Below are 20034 nucleotides of genomic sequence, written 5' to 3'. Positions count from 1 at the left end.
CCTCTTGTTACCAATTTCACCGTTCGGAGCACCCGTGTTCAGCGTCAGGCCAGGAGAAATGCCCCTGTTGGGGACACAAAACTTGTTCCCCAGGACAAACCACAAGAAAGCGGTCCATATTCGACTGAGTTTACCAAGGATCACCTACATCAAATGTATCACTTAGCTCTGAAAGCGAGAAAGACGTCTGAAGCAGGGAAAATAAATACGACAGGCCACCTCCAAAAAAAGAATGGACGCGTAATTATTTGCACAAAGCATTAGAAAATACTGTGATATTTTATTATTAAAAATGCTGCTGAAAAGTTTATACATATGTGTCCAGCCATATATATCTTCTATCATTACTTAAGGCAAAATCAAAAACAAAATCGCAAAATAATAATCCGAGAAACCATTAAACCCTGCGTGCCAGTGAAGTTCAAGAATAAAAGCCTAGGAAAGTTTTTTTTTTTAACTTATTTTTTTTTCTCATTTTTCTCTTTTTTATAGATAGCAAGTATATTTTATTCTCATAGAACTCTATGAAGATTCTATAACTTCTTTCCATGTAGAAATAAGATATCATTTAAGGTGTATTAAATTGCTTTTGATCATAACCCTTTGTAAAAGCTAAAGTTATTCACTTAACAAGAACTCTTTTTTTTTTTTTTTTCCCCTTATCCAAATGTCACAAGCCTGATACATTACTGTGCATATTGCTAGCAGAAGACGATTGGAAATACTAAACAAATACTGGAATTCACATTACAAACATACCGGTCCCACACGGCTGTCGAATGCCACTTTCTCTGTTGTTTTCTGGACAGCCTATTTGTCGCCGCTTAGCTGGGGTCATAAATACATAGCTTGCAGAAATGGTCTGACAGGAGCTTTAAAACAGGATGAACGAAAACCTTACCCGTGACACCTCTTAGCTCCGAGAGTGTGAACCTCGCTCTGTGCAAAGTTGGGATTACGTACATATTCAGGTACGTCCATACACAGACTCACTCTTAAAATCTGAACCAAGGTGAACAGTATTTTACTGGGAGATTGGTCTGCATTGACTTCCTAAGAACTGTTTTTTTCCGGGGGTTGGGGAGGGGCGGGCATTTTCCAAGACTGAAGAAGTACTGATACAGTTTTAGTCTAGGGGTTCCAGTAATCAAAGATTGTACCAAGGGACAAGGAATTTGGACTGTCTTTCTTGAGAACGTGCACCTTAGCTGAGTTGCTCTGATAACCACACCCCGAGACATCATCTTTGGCTACTATTTCCTGGCACGGCAATAAGTTTTTGAAAGCCAAACCGTCAAGTCACCCTGGTTGCTACCGTTTTCCTTGACAACACCTGCAAGAGATCCCTTAAGGAAAGCTAAAAGGACGATGAGAAAAATGACACGGTGTCAGAGGCGCCAAGATTCTCATCCCCACCTCCCCAGTGAAGAATGACTGAATATTTCCGTGTGTTATCCTGACAGTCAAGCCATTCTGTAACTTCCTGGAAAACCCCACACAAAGCACTTGCAGTATTCTGTCCCCTTCCCCGGTTTCCTCTCTGTGATAGCCACGGATCAGGGACGGATACACAAAATGCACAAAAGATAATCGTTTCAGACAAGCGTATGTCTTACCCCATAAATGATAGAAAGAATTAAACAACAACAACAACAACAAACCCACTTACTGATAAATAAGGGACCTCACCAGAAAGGAGAGACACATGCCCCCTCCTTCGATCTGATTAGCTAAGCTGAACAGGTATTTCTGCAGCTGCTGGGGAACACAGAGTCCTATTGACTCAGCAGACCTCGGGCCCACCAAACACAAGCTTTCTTTCTCCCTTTTGGCAGGACCCTGGGGGTGGGAAGCGACTCTTGCTTAACAGATTCAAAAAGCCACGACTACAGAACTGAGAATTGCATTCTGTTCCCCGACCCCCTCCCCTCCCCTCCCGGGGCCCTGCGATTTCTCTGCGTGTGACTGTTTGTAATTCAACAAGCTTTTAAATAGACTCTGCGCCGCTGGGGATCCTTCTTCAGGGGTGGGCAGGGTGCAATGTCATGAAGCCTTTAACAACACAAAAATAAAAGTTTGCCTTAAACAAAGAAAAAAAAAAAAACCAGTCTCCTAAGAATGCCATTGCATGCACTTTCCAGCCCCCAAAACAAACAAAACAAAAAAAAAAAATGGGGAGAAAGCCTGGTCACAGGGACGGTCAGAGTCCGCCGTGTGACAACCATATCCTCCTACAAATGAAACGCCTTAGAAAATCCCATGTCTGTTGGCCACAAGGATTGAAGAAGAAGCCCCCCTGTGTGTCTTGGAGGGAACAGAGGTGATATGACTAATGTATATACCGATTTATATACATACAGATCACAATGGAGAGTACAACCTTGCTAAAAGCTCTTTCAAACTGAAAACACCAATAAAAGCGTTTTTTTTTGTTTGTTTGTTTTTTTGTTTTGTTTTCTTTATCTCTCCGTGTGTGTTTGTTTAAAACTCACAGCTATATACATTTTCTTTCTTTCTTTTTTTTTTCTTTTTTTACAAAGTTTCTTAAATATAGTTCAGGCTGGCAAAACATCTGTTTGCACAGAACTCTAGGTATGTAACTGCATAGTCCGTTCGTTTATTTTAATAATAAAATTCTACTTTTCCTTCTTTTCTGGATTACTGCTCCGTATGCTGGGTAAAAGCCCATAGACTCTTTTTTTTGTTGTTGTTGTTTTTGTTTGTGTTTCGCTTAAGGAGAGCCATCTGTCGTGTGGCACATAAAGAACTTTATTATTATTATTTTTTTTCAACTGTGATTTAAAAAAAAAAAAAAAAAAAGTTGGTGTCCCTGGCTGAGTTCCAGAAGGGTGTCAGCTTCTACGGTCACGGTTGGAAACGCCCAGGTCCTCGAAATGTCGACGTCCTTGTCGCAGCTAGCTTGGATGGTGGTGGGTCTTCAAAGCAAGAACTGTTACCAGCGAATGGATAACGTTTCACATTTCATAGGGTCGCAGGTTGATCTCGTGGTACCGGGAAATGCCAGCATGGGAGGTCTGCAAAGACACAATGGTCGCCCTTTGGGGGTTTGTGTGTGTGTGTGTGTGAGAGAGAGCGTGTCTTAAGCCAGTGGGATGAAACACATTCCTTGTCTGGAGATGGTGCGTCTTGGTCGGTCTTCCAGTTGCAGGGGGCGTGGCGAGAGGGCGGGGAAGGGGGAACGGGAGGTCTGCAGAGCTATACCCTGGTGGTGGAGTGTCCGTGAGGGATGTTTGTGCTGTTCTGGCCCCCGCTGAAGGTGTTAAACGTGTGCAACGGCTGCATGCCCGTGAGCGTGTTGGGGATCATGGTGATGGTGTTGGGGGTCATGAGCGGGATGTCGTCGGGGGAGCGGCGGAGCGTGAGCGTGTAGTCGGGCGGGCAGGTGAGCCTCAGCGTGTCGTGCGCCTGCAGCGACTCGCAGTCGTGGTCGTGTTCCAGCTGCTTCATCTGCAGGGACATGATCTCCTCGTTCTGGATGTGCGCGATGTCGTTGGCGGCGCTCCGCTGGGGGCTGGTGCGCCGGTGCGTCTCGTGGCGCCTCTTGTCCTTCTTGTAGTAGAGGGCGGCGAAGGCCAGGATGTTCAAGAACAGCAGCGACGCGCCCACGGCGATGGTGACGCTCAGCTCGGTGGAGTAATCCCTCTTGGTCTCGATGAGCACCGTGGTGTCCTCGGGGCCCGTCTTGTGGGGGTCCTTGGCGTGCTTGGGGTTGCTGTTGGCGGGGGTGATGGCCGGGCGCTTGGTCGTGGGCCAGATCTTGGAGGGCGACCGCCGGGTCCCGTAGGGGAAGGAGGTCATGTCCGGAGGGGGCACCTTGGTGGTGGTGGACACGTACTGGAAGATCTCGTTCAGGTTGTGAAGATGCGGCACCAGCTCCAGCCAGAAGGCCACTTTGGTGGCTCGGTAGTGATCCCGCACGCGGGGCTTCAGGCCGATGTGCAGATAGAGCTGGTCTTTGGGGTTATACTTGGACCAGGCCACCTCCTCGAAGCGGTTGGGTTTCGTGTGAATGAACTTGGTGTCCTGCGGAACGGGCTGATTGGGGTCACTGAGGACAGAAGGGAGACAGAAAAAGAGGAGAAAAAAAAGGTCACGCTCTTCTGCATGTCACAGGTCAATTGTAATCATGCGAAATGAAATTGCAGTCAGATCATCTCACATGTGTATCCATACGCGCAAAGTACCGAACTGGCAATGAGTCTGCTCTGGTTTAATCCACATGTGCCTACCGTCTGGCTTGTCTATAAAATCCCCTCTGACCTTAACCTTTAAAATAATTCCCAATGAAAATGATACCTTTTCTATAACATTTCTGTATTTTTAATACATCCAGTTGTCTTCCAAGGTCAAGTAGGAAAACTTGGAAATGTTTTGGAAAACAAACATGTGTCTTGGAAATGCTTCAGCATCTCAAATTTAAACTACTCTTGTTGGAAAATTTTCAGCATTTCAGGCTGAACTGCTTTTGGAGTCACTAACCTCACCCAGAGAGTGATCAGCCCCCACAAGGTGGGGCGGCGGGCATCTGGCAATACCTGGAGATGTTTCTGGTTGTTACACATGAAGGATGGTGCCATGAATGAAGGTATATACCACAATGACTGTCAAATATTCTCCAGGGCACAGGACAGCCACCCACCCCCCCGCAACAGCAAAGAAATTTTTCATCCCGGATGTCAACAGTATTAAAGTTGAGAAATCCTGATTTAGAGATTGTTGTCCAAAATGTGTACCTTCTCTTTCTTCCTCAAGAACTGCTTCTTAGGTAGATGGATATATATTGCAGTTATAACAATTAAAATAGGTTAAAAATCCAAAAAAAAAAAAATATCTGGCTTCTGCCATTACAAAATGTTAATAAACAGAACTACGCATCCACTGTTTGTGCTCTATTGGAAATACACATATAACTCGAAAACCTTTTGAAGAGTGGGTCACGTGAGGATCCAATAACATTCCGTTGATGTCGTGAGTTTGACAAGACAGTGCTTTTAGACATGCTGAAGTCAAGGACTTTAGGAGAAATACCACGCGATGCAGTAAATTGCGGGTTTTTATAGATTTCAAGTCTCCTCGGCAACTATGAACCTGATATCCCCTGTGATGCACATGAACGGCCACAGGCAGAAGGATAATCATCGATATTTAAAGATTCTCCACAAAACATGGTTCTTGAAACATGGTTGCCACCCAACTTTTTTTTTTTTTAAGGGAACAGAGAATCCCCTCAAAGATATATTCTAATTTCTTCCAATTTTTCCTTTAGGCTTGGTAAAGTGACCTGTAAAACAGACTGGGTCATGTTTGCTGGTCTGGAACACCTGAGATGGTGCATGATAAAAGGTCGCCTCGTGGAGAGCAGTGAACTCTCAGAAGTGGTGTGCAGACCTAGCTTGCCCAGGTCTACTGCTGTGGGCGCCCTCACCTCTACCTTCCCGGCAACGCCTTCTTGGGAACACATTTACAAAGCCACCGCCTCTTTGCTTGTGTGCCAGAAGGCTGGGGTACCGGAAGGTTCCACCGGAAGACCTAACGTCTGCAGACGTTCCCAGGTGGCGTGCAGGCCTCAGGTGATACCCTTGACCCACAGAGGCAGGTATTGCCATAGGAAGGGCTTTAGTCCTCAGTCTGAGGCTGTCAACATCACGAACATACATTAAGCTCTCTCTCCCGCTTTACAAGTCCGGGGGTTCTCGAGCAAATTCTTAAGCACCTCTTTGCCTGATCTATAAACTGGATATGAATATTGGGATTGGAATTAAGTGAGGAAGCCATAATTCCTGGTGTAAAGAAAGACCTCATTGATAAATCAGAATACCTGCAAATTGGCAGGGAGAGGAGACTATATAAATAATATACAGATATATCCACAGTATAAGTCTCATGTGCTCACTCGCCCAGCCGTGTCCAACCCTTTGCAACTCCACGGACTATAGTTCACCAGGCTCCTCTTTCCATGGAATTTTTTCAGACAAGAATCCTGGAATGGGTTGCCATTTCCTCCTCCAGAGGATCTTCCCGACCCAGGGATCAAACCCACATCTCTTCTCTATCCTGCATTGGCAGGTGAGTTCTTTAACACTGCACCACCTGGGAAGCCCACAGATCTTATACTATATACTTTATACAGCATTTATTGCATAAAAGAATACTGTGTACTAGCATATATGGTACACTATATACTCTACATAGTGTATGCTGAATAACAATACTGCTTATATGATACACTGTAAACTGTATACAGTACATACTGTTTTAAACCATATTACATATATCTTGGCATATATGCTACATTATATACTTCATATAGTTTATGCCGTGTCAAAGTGCACGGTATACAACAGTATATATGTGTTATATGGTACACTTTGTATATAGCATAGTATACTTTTATATACTCATACAAAATTTTATACACTTATATAAAATATAAAGTGTATCTTGTACCATAGTATATATAGTATACTATTCACTCTGTATAGTACATACTATTACTATATGAAAATACACCATATACCACAGTATTTATAGTATATTATACAGTATACATGGGCTTTCCTGGTGGCTCAGATGTTAAAGCATCTGCCTGCAATGAGGGAGACCCAGATTCAATCTCTGGATCAGCAGGATCCCCTGGAGAAGGGAATGGCAAGTCACTCAAGTACTCTTACCTGGGAAATCTCATGGACAGAGGAACCTGGCGGGCTGCAGTCCACGGGGTCCCAAAGAGTCGGACACGACTGAGCGACTGACTCCCACTTCACTCTCGCATACGCTGTATGCCACAGTATATGTGGTACTTTGTATGTTTATCATCAGAGATGGTTATTTAGCATCACTGACTCAGTGGACAGGAATCTGAGCAGACTCTGGGGGATAGTGAAGGACAGGGAAGCCTGGCATGTTGCAATCCATGGGGTTGCAAAGAGCCAAACGTGACTTAGCAACCAAACAACAACATAGTGTATATAGTATACACTGTACAAAAGGATACTATGTATATCATAGCTCATATGGCTCACCATATACTGTATACAATATATGATGTATCACACAGTATATGACATACACAGTATATCACTGTGTATGGTATATACAGCATATATTGTATAAAATTATACTGTATCCTGGGCTTCCCTGGTAGCTCAGACTGTAAAGAATCCACCTGCCATACAGGAGACAGAGGAGACTTGGGTTTGATCCCTAGGTCGGGAAGATCCCCTGCAGAAGGGAATGGCAACCCACTCCAGTATTCTTGCCAGGAGAATCCCATGGACAGAGGAGCCTGGAGGGCTACAGTCCATGAGATTGCAGAGTTGGACACGACTGAGTGACTAACACTATCCCTTTTCCCATACTCTATACTATAGCACTTCCTGCATACTATATATACATGCATATAGATACATATATGATGTACACATATGGTTACATATGCGGCAAGCAAGATAAATAAGTTGCAACTGCTGTGTTCCTGTTAGTGACATGAAAAAATATAATAAAAAATACACTACAAGCCTTCTTATCCATGTGTTCATGTATAACCATAAACGTATTCTAAAATAATCTGCTTTTATGCTTTTATTTTTACATGTTTTAGAAGAAATGTTGGATGCAATATAGCACCTCGCATTTTCTTGAGTCTTCTGAAATAAAGTGCTGGAAAATTCCTATTTAATTGGACCTGCCGTGGAGACATTTTTATAAAATAAAACTCAGAAAAGAACAAAAAAACAAACTCAGAGGCTGAGAGTGAGAATTGATTTTTATTGTTCTAAAAGCAATGAAAGGGAGCGAGGATTCCTACTGTTTTTGAATTGATCTGATTTCACAGAATCAGGCCTTCCAGCTCTACTGACCTTTTATTAAAGAGACGGCATCTAGGAAAGGGTGTTCATGTTAGATATTTGGCTATTTATATATATATTTTTTGGCATTTGGTGTACATTTGAAAGGTAAGGAAAACATGTTTATTTTGTTCTCACAGAATAAAGGATTTTGAAAATCTAGATAAACACGCTTTAGCCCGGAAACAATCTGTTAAAGTTCTTGGCGATGCACCGTCAGAAGCCTTAAATGGAGATAAACTCGGGGCACTTATGGAAGGAAGCTCATCACTTTCCCGTGGCAAACACTCCAAAGAAAGCAAGATCTGTAGGTGGAGTACCAGGGCCTTGTTTTTTAGACTTTCCTTCAGCACACAGTGTTGTTTAATTCCCACAGGCAAAACTAAAGATTAACATGATTAAGGAGAGAATGAAACAAACACATCTTCTTTCTAAAGGTCCATTTCACCCGTCATATTTCACTTGGAGCATCATCTTGGCAGTTGACTGTTAAATGCAGGTTCGGGGTCTTGTGGCTCATTTTATTTGGGAGAGACGGGTAACATTTCTTTACAAACACCAATGACCCCTCTAACAGGCTCCTCTGGAGGTTGGTATGAGGTTTTCCTCACGCCTAAAACAAGGTCATGCTTGACTATTTTTCCTTAGATGTCTGAGAAGAAAATTACCCCCTACACCAAGAATCATGTGTTTTGGTCCATCCCGTACCACAGGGAGTGATTTTCTCTCACTGAGCTTAAAATGCTTTGGGACAACAAAGGTCACTTTTAACATCGGACTTGGGCTGCAACTGTTTCAAGGCCATCTTCTCTGTTTCTCGAGCTTTGCAAAGATTGCCACAAAAGCAGATGCAGAAATTGATCACAGGATATGAGCAAAGTCAAGAGTAGAGATGGCATCTGAAAGCCAATACAAAGCATGTCGTTCTACCCACTCGACCTATACCAGTACACTCAGACATACTGGAATATGTTTGCCTTGCTTACATCATATACATTGGCTTGTTGGCCAAGTGCCTTCCCAACTCTAAATTCCAAGAGGCTCTGAGTCTTCAAAGTAGAATGCTTGAAAGTACCATTCACGGCTGTCCCTCCTGTAGGGACTCTCATTCTGCTCTTTTTATCCAACACACAGAAGCCAAATTGCATTGGTCCTTGATGGACAAACACCTGATTTCTAGTGACCGGTCAGGACCAACCCCATCCCGTCTCAAGAGGTGGGAATCCGTGACAAAGAGCTGCAATCTGTGTAATCATTCGTAAACCTTGGGACGAGCTCTAACCTTTCCTTGACAGTTCTTCTCATGTATCATGGAGCTCTCCAAGGAGCTTAATACTTAAATGAAGCTCTAGCTTAATACTTAAATGTTCTGGTGTCACTTTTTTTTTTTTTTCCAGCACTGTTTCGCTTGAGTCTTCTCATCTGGATGATTGAAACGATCTCCTAGCAACAAGAGCATCTTCTTCTGTCCTCCTTCCATCCTTCCCTCTTCTCTTTCCCTCCATCCTTCCCTGCTTCCTTCTTCCTTCCCTCCTACCTGGCCTTCCGTGCCTGCTACACACACCATCCCCACATTGTTTTTCTGTGCTTAACAAAGAGCCTGTGCCGTACCAGAAGTGTGTAGGTTTACGCCTACAAGTAAGGCCAGAGCTGTCAGCTGTGGTCAAATGCAAAGCAGCCAAGGCGTTCACTTCATGTCAGCAGAGGGATGACCAACTAGGAACAGGGGATGCTGGTAACAAGGTTCAGTATATCTTAACTTCCACCCACTGATCACATCTAAACGTGCTCCAATTCAGCACAACCCTTTCTTCTCAGCCACATGTTGAGACAGGTATGTGACATGATATTCTTATAACCACAGGCTCTCTCTACACCCACAGGGAGCAGAGGATGGTAGTCAAGTGTATTCAGTCATGTTCTGAGGGTCACTGCCTCAAGATAAGGTGTGAGACCCCTCATGGCATCAGAGATGGTTTATCCCATGACTATTTCCTGAGGGACATCAGATAAGGTGAGAGACCCTCATGATATTAGAAATGGTTTATCCCATGGCTGCTCCCTGAGTGATATCAGATAAGGTGTGAGAACCCTCATGACATCAGGAATGGTTTATCCCATGGCTGCTCCCTGAGGGACATCAGAGAAGGTGTGAGAACCCTCAGGATATCAGGGATGGTTTATCCATGGCTGCTCCCTGAGGGACATCAGAGAAGGTGTGAGACCCCTCAGGACATCGGGGATGGTTTATCCCATGACTGCTCCCTGAGGGACATCAGAGAAGGTGTGAGATCCCTCAGGACATCAGGGATAGTTTATCCCATGCTGTTTCCTAAATGACATCAGATAAGGTGTGAGATCCCTCATGACATCAGAGATGGTTTATCATGGCTGCTCCCTGAGGGACATCAGAGAAGGTGTGAGAACCCTCAGGATATCAGGGATGGTTTATCCCATGGCTGCTCCCTGAGGGACATCAGAGAAGGTGTGAGACCCATCAGGACATCAGGGATAGTTTATCCCATGCTGTTTCCTAAATGACATCAGATAAGGTGTGAGATCCCTCATGACATCAGAGATGGTTTATCATGGCTGCTCCCTGAGGGACATCAGAGAAGGTGTGAGAACCCTCAGGATATCAGGGATGGTTTATCCATGGCTGCTCCCTGAGGGACATCAGAGAAGGTGTGAGACCCATCAGGACATCGGGGATGGTTTATCCCATGACTGCTCCCTGAGGGACATCAGAGAAGGTGTGAGACCCATCAGGACATCGGGGATGGTTTATCCCATGACTGCTCCCTGAGGGACATCAGAGAAGGTGTGAGATCCCTCAGGACATCAGGGATAGTTTATCCCATGCTGTTTCCTAAATGACATCAGATAAGGTGTGAGATCCCTCATGACATCAGAGATGGTTTATCATGGCTGCTCCCTGAGGGACATCAGAGAAGGTGTGAGAACCCTCAGGATATCAGGGATGGTTTATCCATGGCTGCTCCCTGAGGGACATCAGAGAAGGTGTGAGACCCCTCAGGACATCGGGGATGGTTTATCCCATGACTGCTCCCTGAGGGACATCAGAGAAGGTGTGAGATCCCTCAGGACATCAGGGATAGTTTATCCCATGCTGTTTCCTAAATGACATCAGATAAGGTGTGAGATCCCTCATGACATCAGAGATGGTTTATCATGGCTGCTCCCTGAGGGACATCAGAGAAGGTGTGAGAACCCTCAGGATATCAGGGATGGTTTATCCATGGCTGCTCCCTGAGGGACATCAGAGAAGGTGTGAGACCCATCAGGACATCGGGGATGGTTTATCCCATGACTGCTCCCTGAGGGACATCAGAGAAGGTGTGAGATCCCTCAGGACATCAGGGATAGTTTATCCCATGCTGTTTCCTAAATGACATCAGATAAGGTGTGAGATCCCTCATGACATCAGAGATGGTTTATCATGGCTGCTCCCTGAGGGACATCAGAGAAGGTGTGAGAACCCTCAGGATATCAGGGATGGTTTATCCATGGCTGCTCCCTGAGGGACATCAGAGAAGGTGTGAGACCCATCAGGACATCGGGGATGGTTTATCCCATGACTGCTCCCTGAGGGACATCAGAGAAGGTGTGAGATCCCTCAGGACATCAGGGATAGTTTATCCCATGCTGTTTCCTAAATGACATCAGATAAGGTGTGAGATCCCTCATGACATCAGAGATGGTTTATCATGGCTGCTCCCTGAGGGACATCAGAGAAGGTGTGAGACCCCTCAGGACATCAGGGATGGTTTATCCCATGGCTGCTCCCTGAGGGACATCAGAGAAGGTGTGAGACCCCTCAGGACATCGGGGATGGTTTATCCCATGACTGCTCCCTGAGGGACATCAGATAAGCTGTGAGACCCCTCAGGACATCAGGGATGGTTTATCCCACGCCTCTCCCTTTTTGGGACTATGGTGCCACATTCTCCATAGCAGGACCATTTTGGCAGCCCCCAAGTGAAAAGGCCTCTTCCACACTTGGCTGCTCACGCCATTATCCTATTTTATGTAAACAGTTAAATAAATTGAAGTATTTTAGATACGTAACTAGTTGTACCATCCATTGGCAAACACCTCGATCACCATCTCTGCCATCCGCTCAGTCTCCCGTTTTCTGGTTAACCACACCACTGAATAATGGTCCTCCCCTGACTCACATCTGAAATTGCACATTTGCACTGTAGGTCAGACGAAGGTCTGAGTAACTTCCTTGGAAGATGACTCGAGTCAGTCCCATGGCCTTTCAAACGAGTTGTGAAAACTCACTGCATTAACATCTCCAAGGATGATCTCAGCCACGCTCCACGCAGACCTCGGGAGCAAAAATAGCTCCTGCCTGGATAAAGTCCAGATTGTTGAGACTAACATCCAAGGCCATCCATCAGTCTCACCTTGCTACCGCAAGTGACATCTCTACCTGAAGTTTTGGACTCCGGTCAGAAGATGGGGCTATTCCTCCAGGCTAGGTCCTATTTCTTCTGCACCAGCGACGTTAGTGACTTTATGAAACCCCAAAGTATCCTAAGCACACGCCACTAACGGCCACAAGAGTTAACTGGAGCACTGATCAAGTCCAAGTTGTTTTGTATCTCCAAGGCTATGTTCCTGAGATGAGGGGCATGGACCACAGGCATTTGACCCAGCGATTTTAGGAAACGGAATTACAGCATCAAAAACCACTCAACGCTTTACCCTGATATTCTGATTATAGTTAAAATAGATCTAAAAGCTGAAACAAATTCCCTCGGATAAACACTTTCAATATATAGAAGTAATTCAATTTCCCTAAATGAATAAACAAGCCAAACAAAAAAAAAAGTCTTACATTAAAAAAAAAAAAAGCACTCAACATTTCAAACACTCAACATTTTCAATCCTAGCTTAGTCACTCACAGATTCTGGTTAAAGTATTTCGTGCAAGTATTTCTCTACCATCTCATGGCATTAATTAATTTCCTTTACCTTTTTCTTTCTTTTTTCTTTTTTATAACGGTAAGAGAGAATTCATCTCAGAGCCTCTGGCAGGCGAGAACAGCTAATGAGAGTTTAATGGCTTTATTTGGATTTTTCAGTTTTCTTTAATGGCTCCGTTAAATGGATGATGAATGATCCTAGCTTTCCATTTAAGAAAGTCATGTAAAAACTTTTTTTTTCCCCCCCAAAACGCGTAACAGAAATAGAAAGTGGGTGGTTCTTACAAAGGTAAGTCAAAATGTTCTGTTTAGATATTATGGAGTTATGATGGGTTAGGGCATTGCCATCATGTATGGGCATGGCCACAGTGCATGGAATGTTTGTGTGAATGTTCTTTGCTTCAAGAGAAGGCAAAACTTGCCTAGAGCAGCCGCGTATCTGAGTTCCCTGATATAACTGGGCATTTGTCCTGCCTTTAAAAGGGGTTATGCACAGAAATGCCTCCCCCATCAGATTAAGACATGCTTAAGGCTTAACCCCCAGGTCCTCGCAGGGTGATGTTATTGCAAACAGGGTCATTGCAGACGTGCCCTCAGTCAAGGGAAAACGAGGTTATACAAGGACTTCCACTGGTGAGGACTCTGTGTTTCCACTGCAGAGGGCCCAGGTTCAACTCCTGGTCAGAGAACTAAGATTCTGCAAGCCAAGGGGTGTGGCCAAAAATTTTAAAAAAAAAAAGAAAAAAGATGAGGTCATACTGGAGGAGGGGTGGACTCCTAAACCCATATGATTGGTGGCCTTATAAGAAGCTGGCCATAATAAGAAAAAAAAGAATGGAACAATGGCATCTGTGGCAATGTGGGGCATGGACCTACGTGGAGGTCATCGTACGAAGTGAAGTCACAAAGAGAGAGATAAATACCATATGATATCAGTTATATGTGGAATCTAAAATATGACATGAATGAACTTAGCTAGGAAACAGACTCATAGACATAAGAGGACAGACACGTGGTTGCCAAGGAGGAGGGGAATAGTGGGGAGAAGGATGGGGTAGGAGTTTGGGATTAGCAGATTCAAACCATTATATACAGGACGGATAATGCAGAGCTTAGGGAACTATACCCAATATACGGCAATAAACCAGAATAAGGGTTCCCCTGCTGGCTCAGTGGGAAGGAATCCGCCTGCTGATGCAGGAGATGCAGGTTTGATCCCTGGGTTGGGAAGATCTCCTGGAGGAGGAAACGGCCACCCACTCCAGCATTCTTGCGTGGAGAATCCCACGGACAGAGGAGCCTGGTGAACTACTGTCCATGGGGGTCATAAAAGAATCAGACATGACTGAAGAGACTTGGCACACAGAAGATATATTGAGCACTTCTGTCAACTAAAAAAAAAAATAGCTATACACGTGCTAAATGAGGAGGGCATGGCAACCCACTCCAGCACTCTTGCCTGGAGAATCTCAGGGACAGAGGACCCTGGTGGGCTACGATTCAGAGTCGCAAAGAACTGGATGTGAATGAGCAACGAAACAACAAGAAAAGCAAAAACAGAATGAAAAAGAAGATGAAAAACCATGTGTGTATATATAATATATATATATATAATATATGTATAATTGAATTGCTTTGTTGTACAGCAGAAATTAACACAACATTGCAAACCAACTATATTTCAATAAAAAGAAGAGGTTGGCCATGTGAAGACAGACATGCTGGTAGACGACCATGTGATGAGGGACCCAGAGCTTGGAGAGATGTAGCTTTAAGTCAGGCTGAACCAAACAGTGCCAGCAAGCCCACCAGGAGCTAATAATCATCACAGCAACATCCCCCCTGACAGGTCTTGGACGGAGGTCAGCCAGCCCCACCTTCAGCGTGGACTTCAAGCCTTGAGAACTGTGCGACAGTACATGCTTGCCGTCGGGAGGCAAACAGTTTTTGGTGCTGTGTTGCAGAAGCCCCAGGGACCTAATAAACAATGCCACATAAAAAAACATCGACCACTTCCCGACTTGACTCAAATCATCTCCCCCGTGGAAGACAGATCCTGGCGGTGACAGATGAGCATCCCTACCTGCGGAGGCAGTGACCTTCCCTGCTTCCCCGCTGTCTTCCTTAGATCAAACTCATAAAATGGGAGCACGTGAAGCGGGCCTTCACACACAACGCGTGCAGCTCAGAAAAAAAACTCAAGTCTTTCCCGAGGAACTTAAAACCGAGAATCCCCACTTCCCACCAGAGAATATTTGGAAACACGGAAAAGAAGGCTTCTCAGGTGACTCGGAGGGTAAAGAATCTGCCTGCATTGCAGGAGACGTGGGTTCTATCCCTGGGTCGGGAAGATCCCCTGGAGGAGGGCATGGCAACCCACTCCAGTGTTCTTGCCTGGAGAATCCCACGGACAGAGGAGCCTGCTGGGTTATGGTCCAGGTGGGTCCCAAAATTTGCTAACCCTCTGTACCTCCCCTCATCCTCTCACCAGGGCTGGGTGAGGCTGCAGCGTGGGGGCCCAACTGCGCTCCCAACCCACCGCTCCTCCGCGACGGTGGTCAACAGGAAGATTTAGCATCTTCATTTTAAATTCAGAACCAGGAGCTCAAGGTTAATGACAGAAGCACACACAGGTAGAACACAAGGACACCTCATTATTTCCCACAATCAGGTTACTCGACAAGAGAAAATGAGGAGATTCCGTGATACTGGGAGCTGCTTGAGATGCTGGGGAGTGTTTTATTTCTCTGTCTTCAGAGAATCTGCTCCAGGGAACGTGGGTGGACCCCACTGCGTATGTAACTCTGGTACATTTTCTGCTGCATTTAGCCAACGAGCTTTCTATATATGTACGTAGAGAGATATACAGATAAATCTAGGCAAATATATGAAATTTATATATAGTCATGAAATTAAAGCATATACTTATATATAAATGAAATAAATATATTTGCAAATATACATGAAATAAATGTATAAATATTTATATTTATACACAACATAAATAAAATATATTTGTAAATATATATAAATCCCATAACTCATATGGAGAAATGTTATGTGAGTATATACATATATATGTGTGTGTGTATATATATATATTATATATGCACAAACAGGATTTCTCTACACTTATGAATTAAGTGGTGGCTCAGACAGTAAAGAATCCACCTGCAATGCGGGAGACCTGGGTTCAATCCATGGGTTGGAAAGATCTCCAAGAGAAGGGAATGGCTACCCACTCCAGTATTCTGGCCTGGAGAATCCCACAGACACGGGAGCCTGGTGGGTTATAGTCCATGGGGTTTGCAAAGAGTCAGACACAACTGAGCGACTTTCACTATAGCCACCATTTTATGTGCAAAGACATATATAATATATAGCTATACGATATACAGAAACCGTATTTCTATATATTCATTATCAGATTTATTTTACCCCTCAGCTATGCACTAAAGACAATTTCCCTGGGGCTGATGTGTTTTGATAACCAAACAACTGACCAAACAACTCAAGATCCTGTGTAGACTGAAACTCCAGTCTATGTTTAACGTAGTTTAACATTCGATAAAGCGTTTAACGTTCGATAAAATAGCCAAGTATGTCCAAATCTCCAAGACAAGGCACTAACTGGATTTAAAACTCCAACTCAACTTTGAACGGAACAACCAAGTGTGTCTAAATCCCAAACAAGACAGGGTTGTACCTACCTTTGAAACTCCAACTCAACTCTGAACGGAATAGCCAAGTGTGTCTAAAGCCCCCACCAGACAAGGTCCAAACCGAGATTTGAAACTCCAACTTGACGTTCACTAGAATAGCCCAGAATGTTTAACTCCTACCCCAGCATGGACCACGTGGAGAATTTTCAACATGGGAGGGAGCACCGCAGTTAAAAAAAAAAATCTGGTTTCACAGAGAAGGACTCAGGGGTAAAATTGAACCGAGGTTTCCTTCTATGTTGGAGTGGGGGTGGTGGAAATGATTATTCTCATTACTGGGTGGGCAGGTGCATGCCTGCCTGTGGACTGTGGTCGAGCTGGTCATGGAAACTGCATGCATTAAGGAGGAACCAGGCGGGCAATAGCACAGTGGCGCGTGGGGAAGAGAAGGACGTAGCCGGTCTTGGCGAAGTTGGTCCAGTACAATGGAACAACCAAGTATGTCTAAATCCCGAAAAAGACAGGGTTGTACCTACCTTTGAAACTCCAACTCAACTCTGAGCGGAATAGCCAAATGTGTCTAAAGCCCCCACCAGACAAGGTCCAAAGCGAGATTTGAAACTCCAGCTTGACGTTCACTAAAATAGCCCAGAATGTCTACCTCCTACCCCAGCATGGACCACGTGGAGAATTTTCAACATGGGAGGGAGCACCGCAGTTAAAAAAAAAAAAAAAAAAAATCTGGCTTCACAAGAAGGATTCAGGGGTAAAATTGAACCCAGGTCTCCTTCTGTGTTGGAGTGGGGGTGGTGGAAATGACTATTCTCATTACTGGGTGGTCAGGTGCTTGCCTGCCTGTGAACCGTGGTCGAGCTGGTCATGGAAACTGCATGCATTAAGGAGGAACCAGATGGGCAATAGCACAAGGGTGCGTGGGGAGGAGAAGAACGTACCCGGTCTTGGCGAAGTTGGTCCAATACGTCATGACCACCGCGCTGAGCATCACGTCGTTCTTGGAGAAGTTGCAGCTGAAGAGCTCGGTGGGACCGATCATGGGGATGCCGAAGACGTAGGGGACCTCGTCGCCATGGGCCGAGTCGGCCCAGCTGGGCTTCATCTCGCTCTGGCAGTGGTGGTAGAAGGCGTAGAAGTAGGTGGGCGACCCGTACTGGGCGTGCAGGTCCGCGGTGGCCACGGCGGGGGCCACCCACTGGTGGTCCGTGAAGAGGGCCACCAGGGTCTTGCGGCGCGTCTCCGGGTTCTCCTTGTCCGCCCAGTCCGTGTACATGAACTTGATGGTCTCCCGCAGCGTGTCTTTGCCCTCCGGGTAGCCGTAGAGGTTATCCACGAAGTTGGAGACGGAGAAGTCGAAGTCGTTGGGCGTCACGCCGTCCTCGTGGTCCACGATGCCGTCCACGAACTTGAGCCCCTCGCCCTGGTTGACGCCCAGCATGATGTCGTAGTTGAGGAACTCGCCCTGCTCCATGAGGATCTGGGGGTCGTCGGGGATGACGTCCCCGTCGATGACGGGCCCGAAGGAGATGTGGTACGTGGCCGGCGTGATGGTCTGCTGGATGAGCTCACGGTAATTCTTGTTCCGGAGGCACTCCACCATGTCCGTGGTGTCCAGCATGTTGCAGCCCACTTTGTCGGCCAGGATGCGCGTGTACTTGGCGGGCTGGTAGTTGACGGCCCAGCTGGACAAGGCGGTCCCGCTCTGGATGATGGCCTTCTGGAAGAGACCTGCAGGGGACGACATGGTGGACATGCAGATGGAAAACCCCGAGACACAGAAAGGCAGTCTTCCAGCCGGCCAAGAAGTCTCTGCCGGTCCGGCTGGGGCACGTGCGTTTCTGGATGCGAGAGCATTGCAGCCCTTTCAGCATCTCTCTCTCTATCATCTCTCTCTGGTTCTTGGGCCCTCCACTCCCCCCTCTCGCTGGACTTGAAGGCTGCTCTGTCCCACACACACCACAATTTAGGAACCTGAAGCTGCATTGACACTCTGGCGGCTGTGGTCCTAAAAGATACAATCCCTCTCCTCTTCCCTGACTGTGTATAATAAGGCTCCATCCTTAGATGTTATAAATAAAGCTTCGCAGGGTGATCACACCCCCTCCATCCCCTAAAACATGCTTTGTAGGCGTAAGAGGTCAAAGGCCGTTTTGCCTTCCTGGCAAAACCGGGTACTACTTTATTGGGCGGAGGGGTTGGGCGATTCCATCGACATCAGGTTCAGAGCATAACATTCTGGAATGCGTTATTTCTACGCTCCATACACTGAAGGCGCTAAAAAATTTGCAATTAAAATAAATCCATTACATTAGTTATTCCTAAAGAAACCTTCACTCGAATGCCCCCACTAAAACATACTTTCTTTTCTGAAAAAAAAAAAAAAAAAAAAAAAAACAAGTCATTAATCTCAAAATGGCATCCATTCAAAACCCAGACTTTGGTACAATTTATCCTGCTGCATTTTAAACACGTTCTTTGGTGAGAAACGTTTTGAAAACTTTTAGGCTTTTTTACGAGTAAAATTCTGTGTAGCTTAAAATTTACCATCCGATCAGTCTAGTAGTGAATGTCCAGAGATAAATAAAAGTGTTTTTAAAAAATGTTGTTTTTTTTTTTTTATGTGGACCATTTTCAAGTGAAAGTGTTAGTCACTTAGTCATGTCCAATTCTCTGTGACCCCATGGACTACAATAGCCCGCCAGGCTCCTCTGTCCATGGGATTCTCCAGGCAAGAATCCTGGAGTGGGTTGCCATGCCCTTCTTCAGGGGATCTTCCCGACCCAGGGATCTAACCTGGGTCTCCTACATTGCAGGAGGATTCATTACTATCTGAGTCACTGGGGAGAGTCTTGGTTGAATTTGTTACAGTATTGCTTCTGTTTTCTGTTTTGGTTTTCCTGCTGTAAGACGTGTGGGATCTTAGTTCCCCGATCAGATGTAAAACTCATACCCCCTGCACTGGAAGGAGAAGTTTTAATGACTGGACCACCAGGGAAGTCTCCAGTAAAGTCTACTTTTCGCTACTCCAGTACAAGAGATGAAGGGCTGTAAGATCACGGTATTCTATTCCTTATCTCTTCCTGCCTTTGCCCTGAACCCCCGCAGGATCTAATCCCAATGCCTCACGAGTTGCTGGGAGAATAAAGCATTCAGCCTGGAGTCCTGTCCTTGTTTAAGGTCCTACGTGCAATCAAGGATGAAGGAAATATCACTGCCATCGGGAAAAATGCGATTCTAAAGACTGGAGGGCTGCCCACACAAGACTGAAATGTGAAACGGATCTGGCTTTGCCCAACACACCATCAAGCTCATCTGGTGGCCAATTTCCCAACGTTTATCATTCCGCTGGAAACAGGCAACTATTGACTTATATGTTTGCTTCTCAGGATAAATGTCTTAAAGCAGGAGTCCTGAACCTCCGGGATCTAATGCCTGATGATCTGAGGTGGATCTGATGCAATAAAAATAGGAATAAAGTACGCCATAAATGTAATGAATGCTGTTTGAATCATTCCGAAACCATCCCCCAGCCTC

The 20034-nt window shown here is 45.3% G+C and overlaps 1 protein-coding gene across 6 annotated transcripts in view; it reads right to left on the bottom strand.

Annotated features, from left to right (window-relative positions):
- Positions 1-244: 244 nt before the first annotated feature.
- NLGN4X (neuroligin 4 X-linked) overlaps positions 245-20034 on the bottom strand; it is a 370297-nt gene continuing 350507 nt past the window's right edge. For all 6 annotated transcript variants that reach the window (XM_043897227.1, XM_043897229.1, XM_043897228.1 and 3 more), the window contains 2 exons: positions 17439-18228; positions 245-4069 (listed from right to left, as the gene is read on the bottom strand). In XM_043897227.1, coding sequence (XP_043753162.1) covers positions 3217-4069; positions 17439-18228 — 1643 coding nt within the window. In that variant the 3' untranslated portion in view covers positions 245-3216. The remainder of the gene's footprint in view (positions 4070-17438; positions 18229-20034) is intronic.

This window comes from Cervus elaphus, chromosome X (assembly GCF_910594005.1).
Source record: "Cervus elaphus chromosome X, mCerEla1.1, whole genome shotgun sequence".
Classification (NCBI taxonomy): domain Eukaryota; kingdom Metazoa; phylum Chordata; class Mammalia; order Artiodactyla; family Cervidae; genus Cervus; species Cervus elaphus.
Note: the sequence above shows the minus strand (reverse complement) of the source record. Positions and strands in the feature narration are given on the sequence as shown.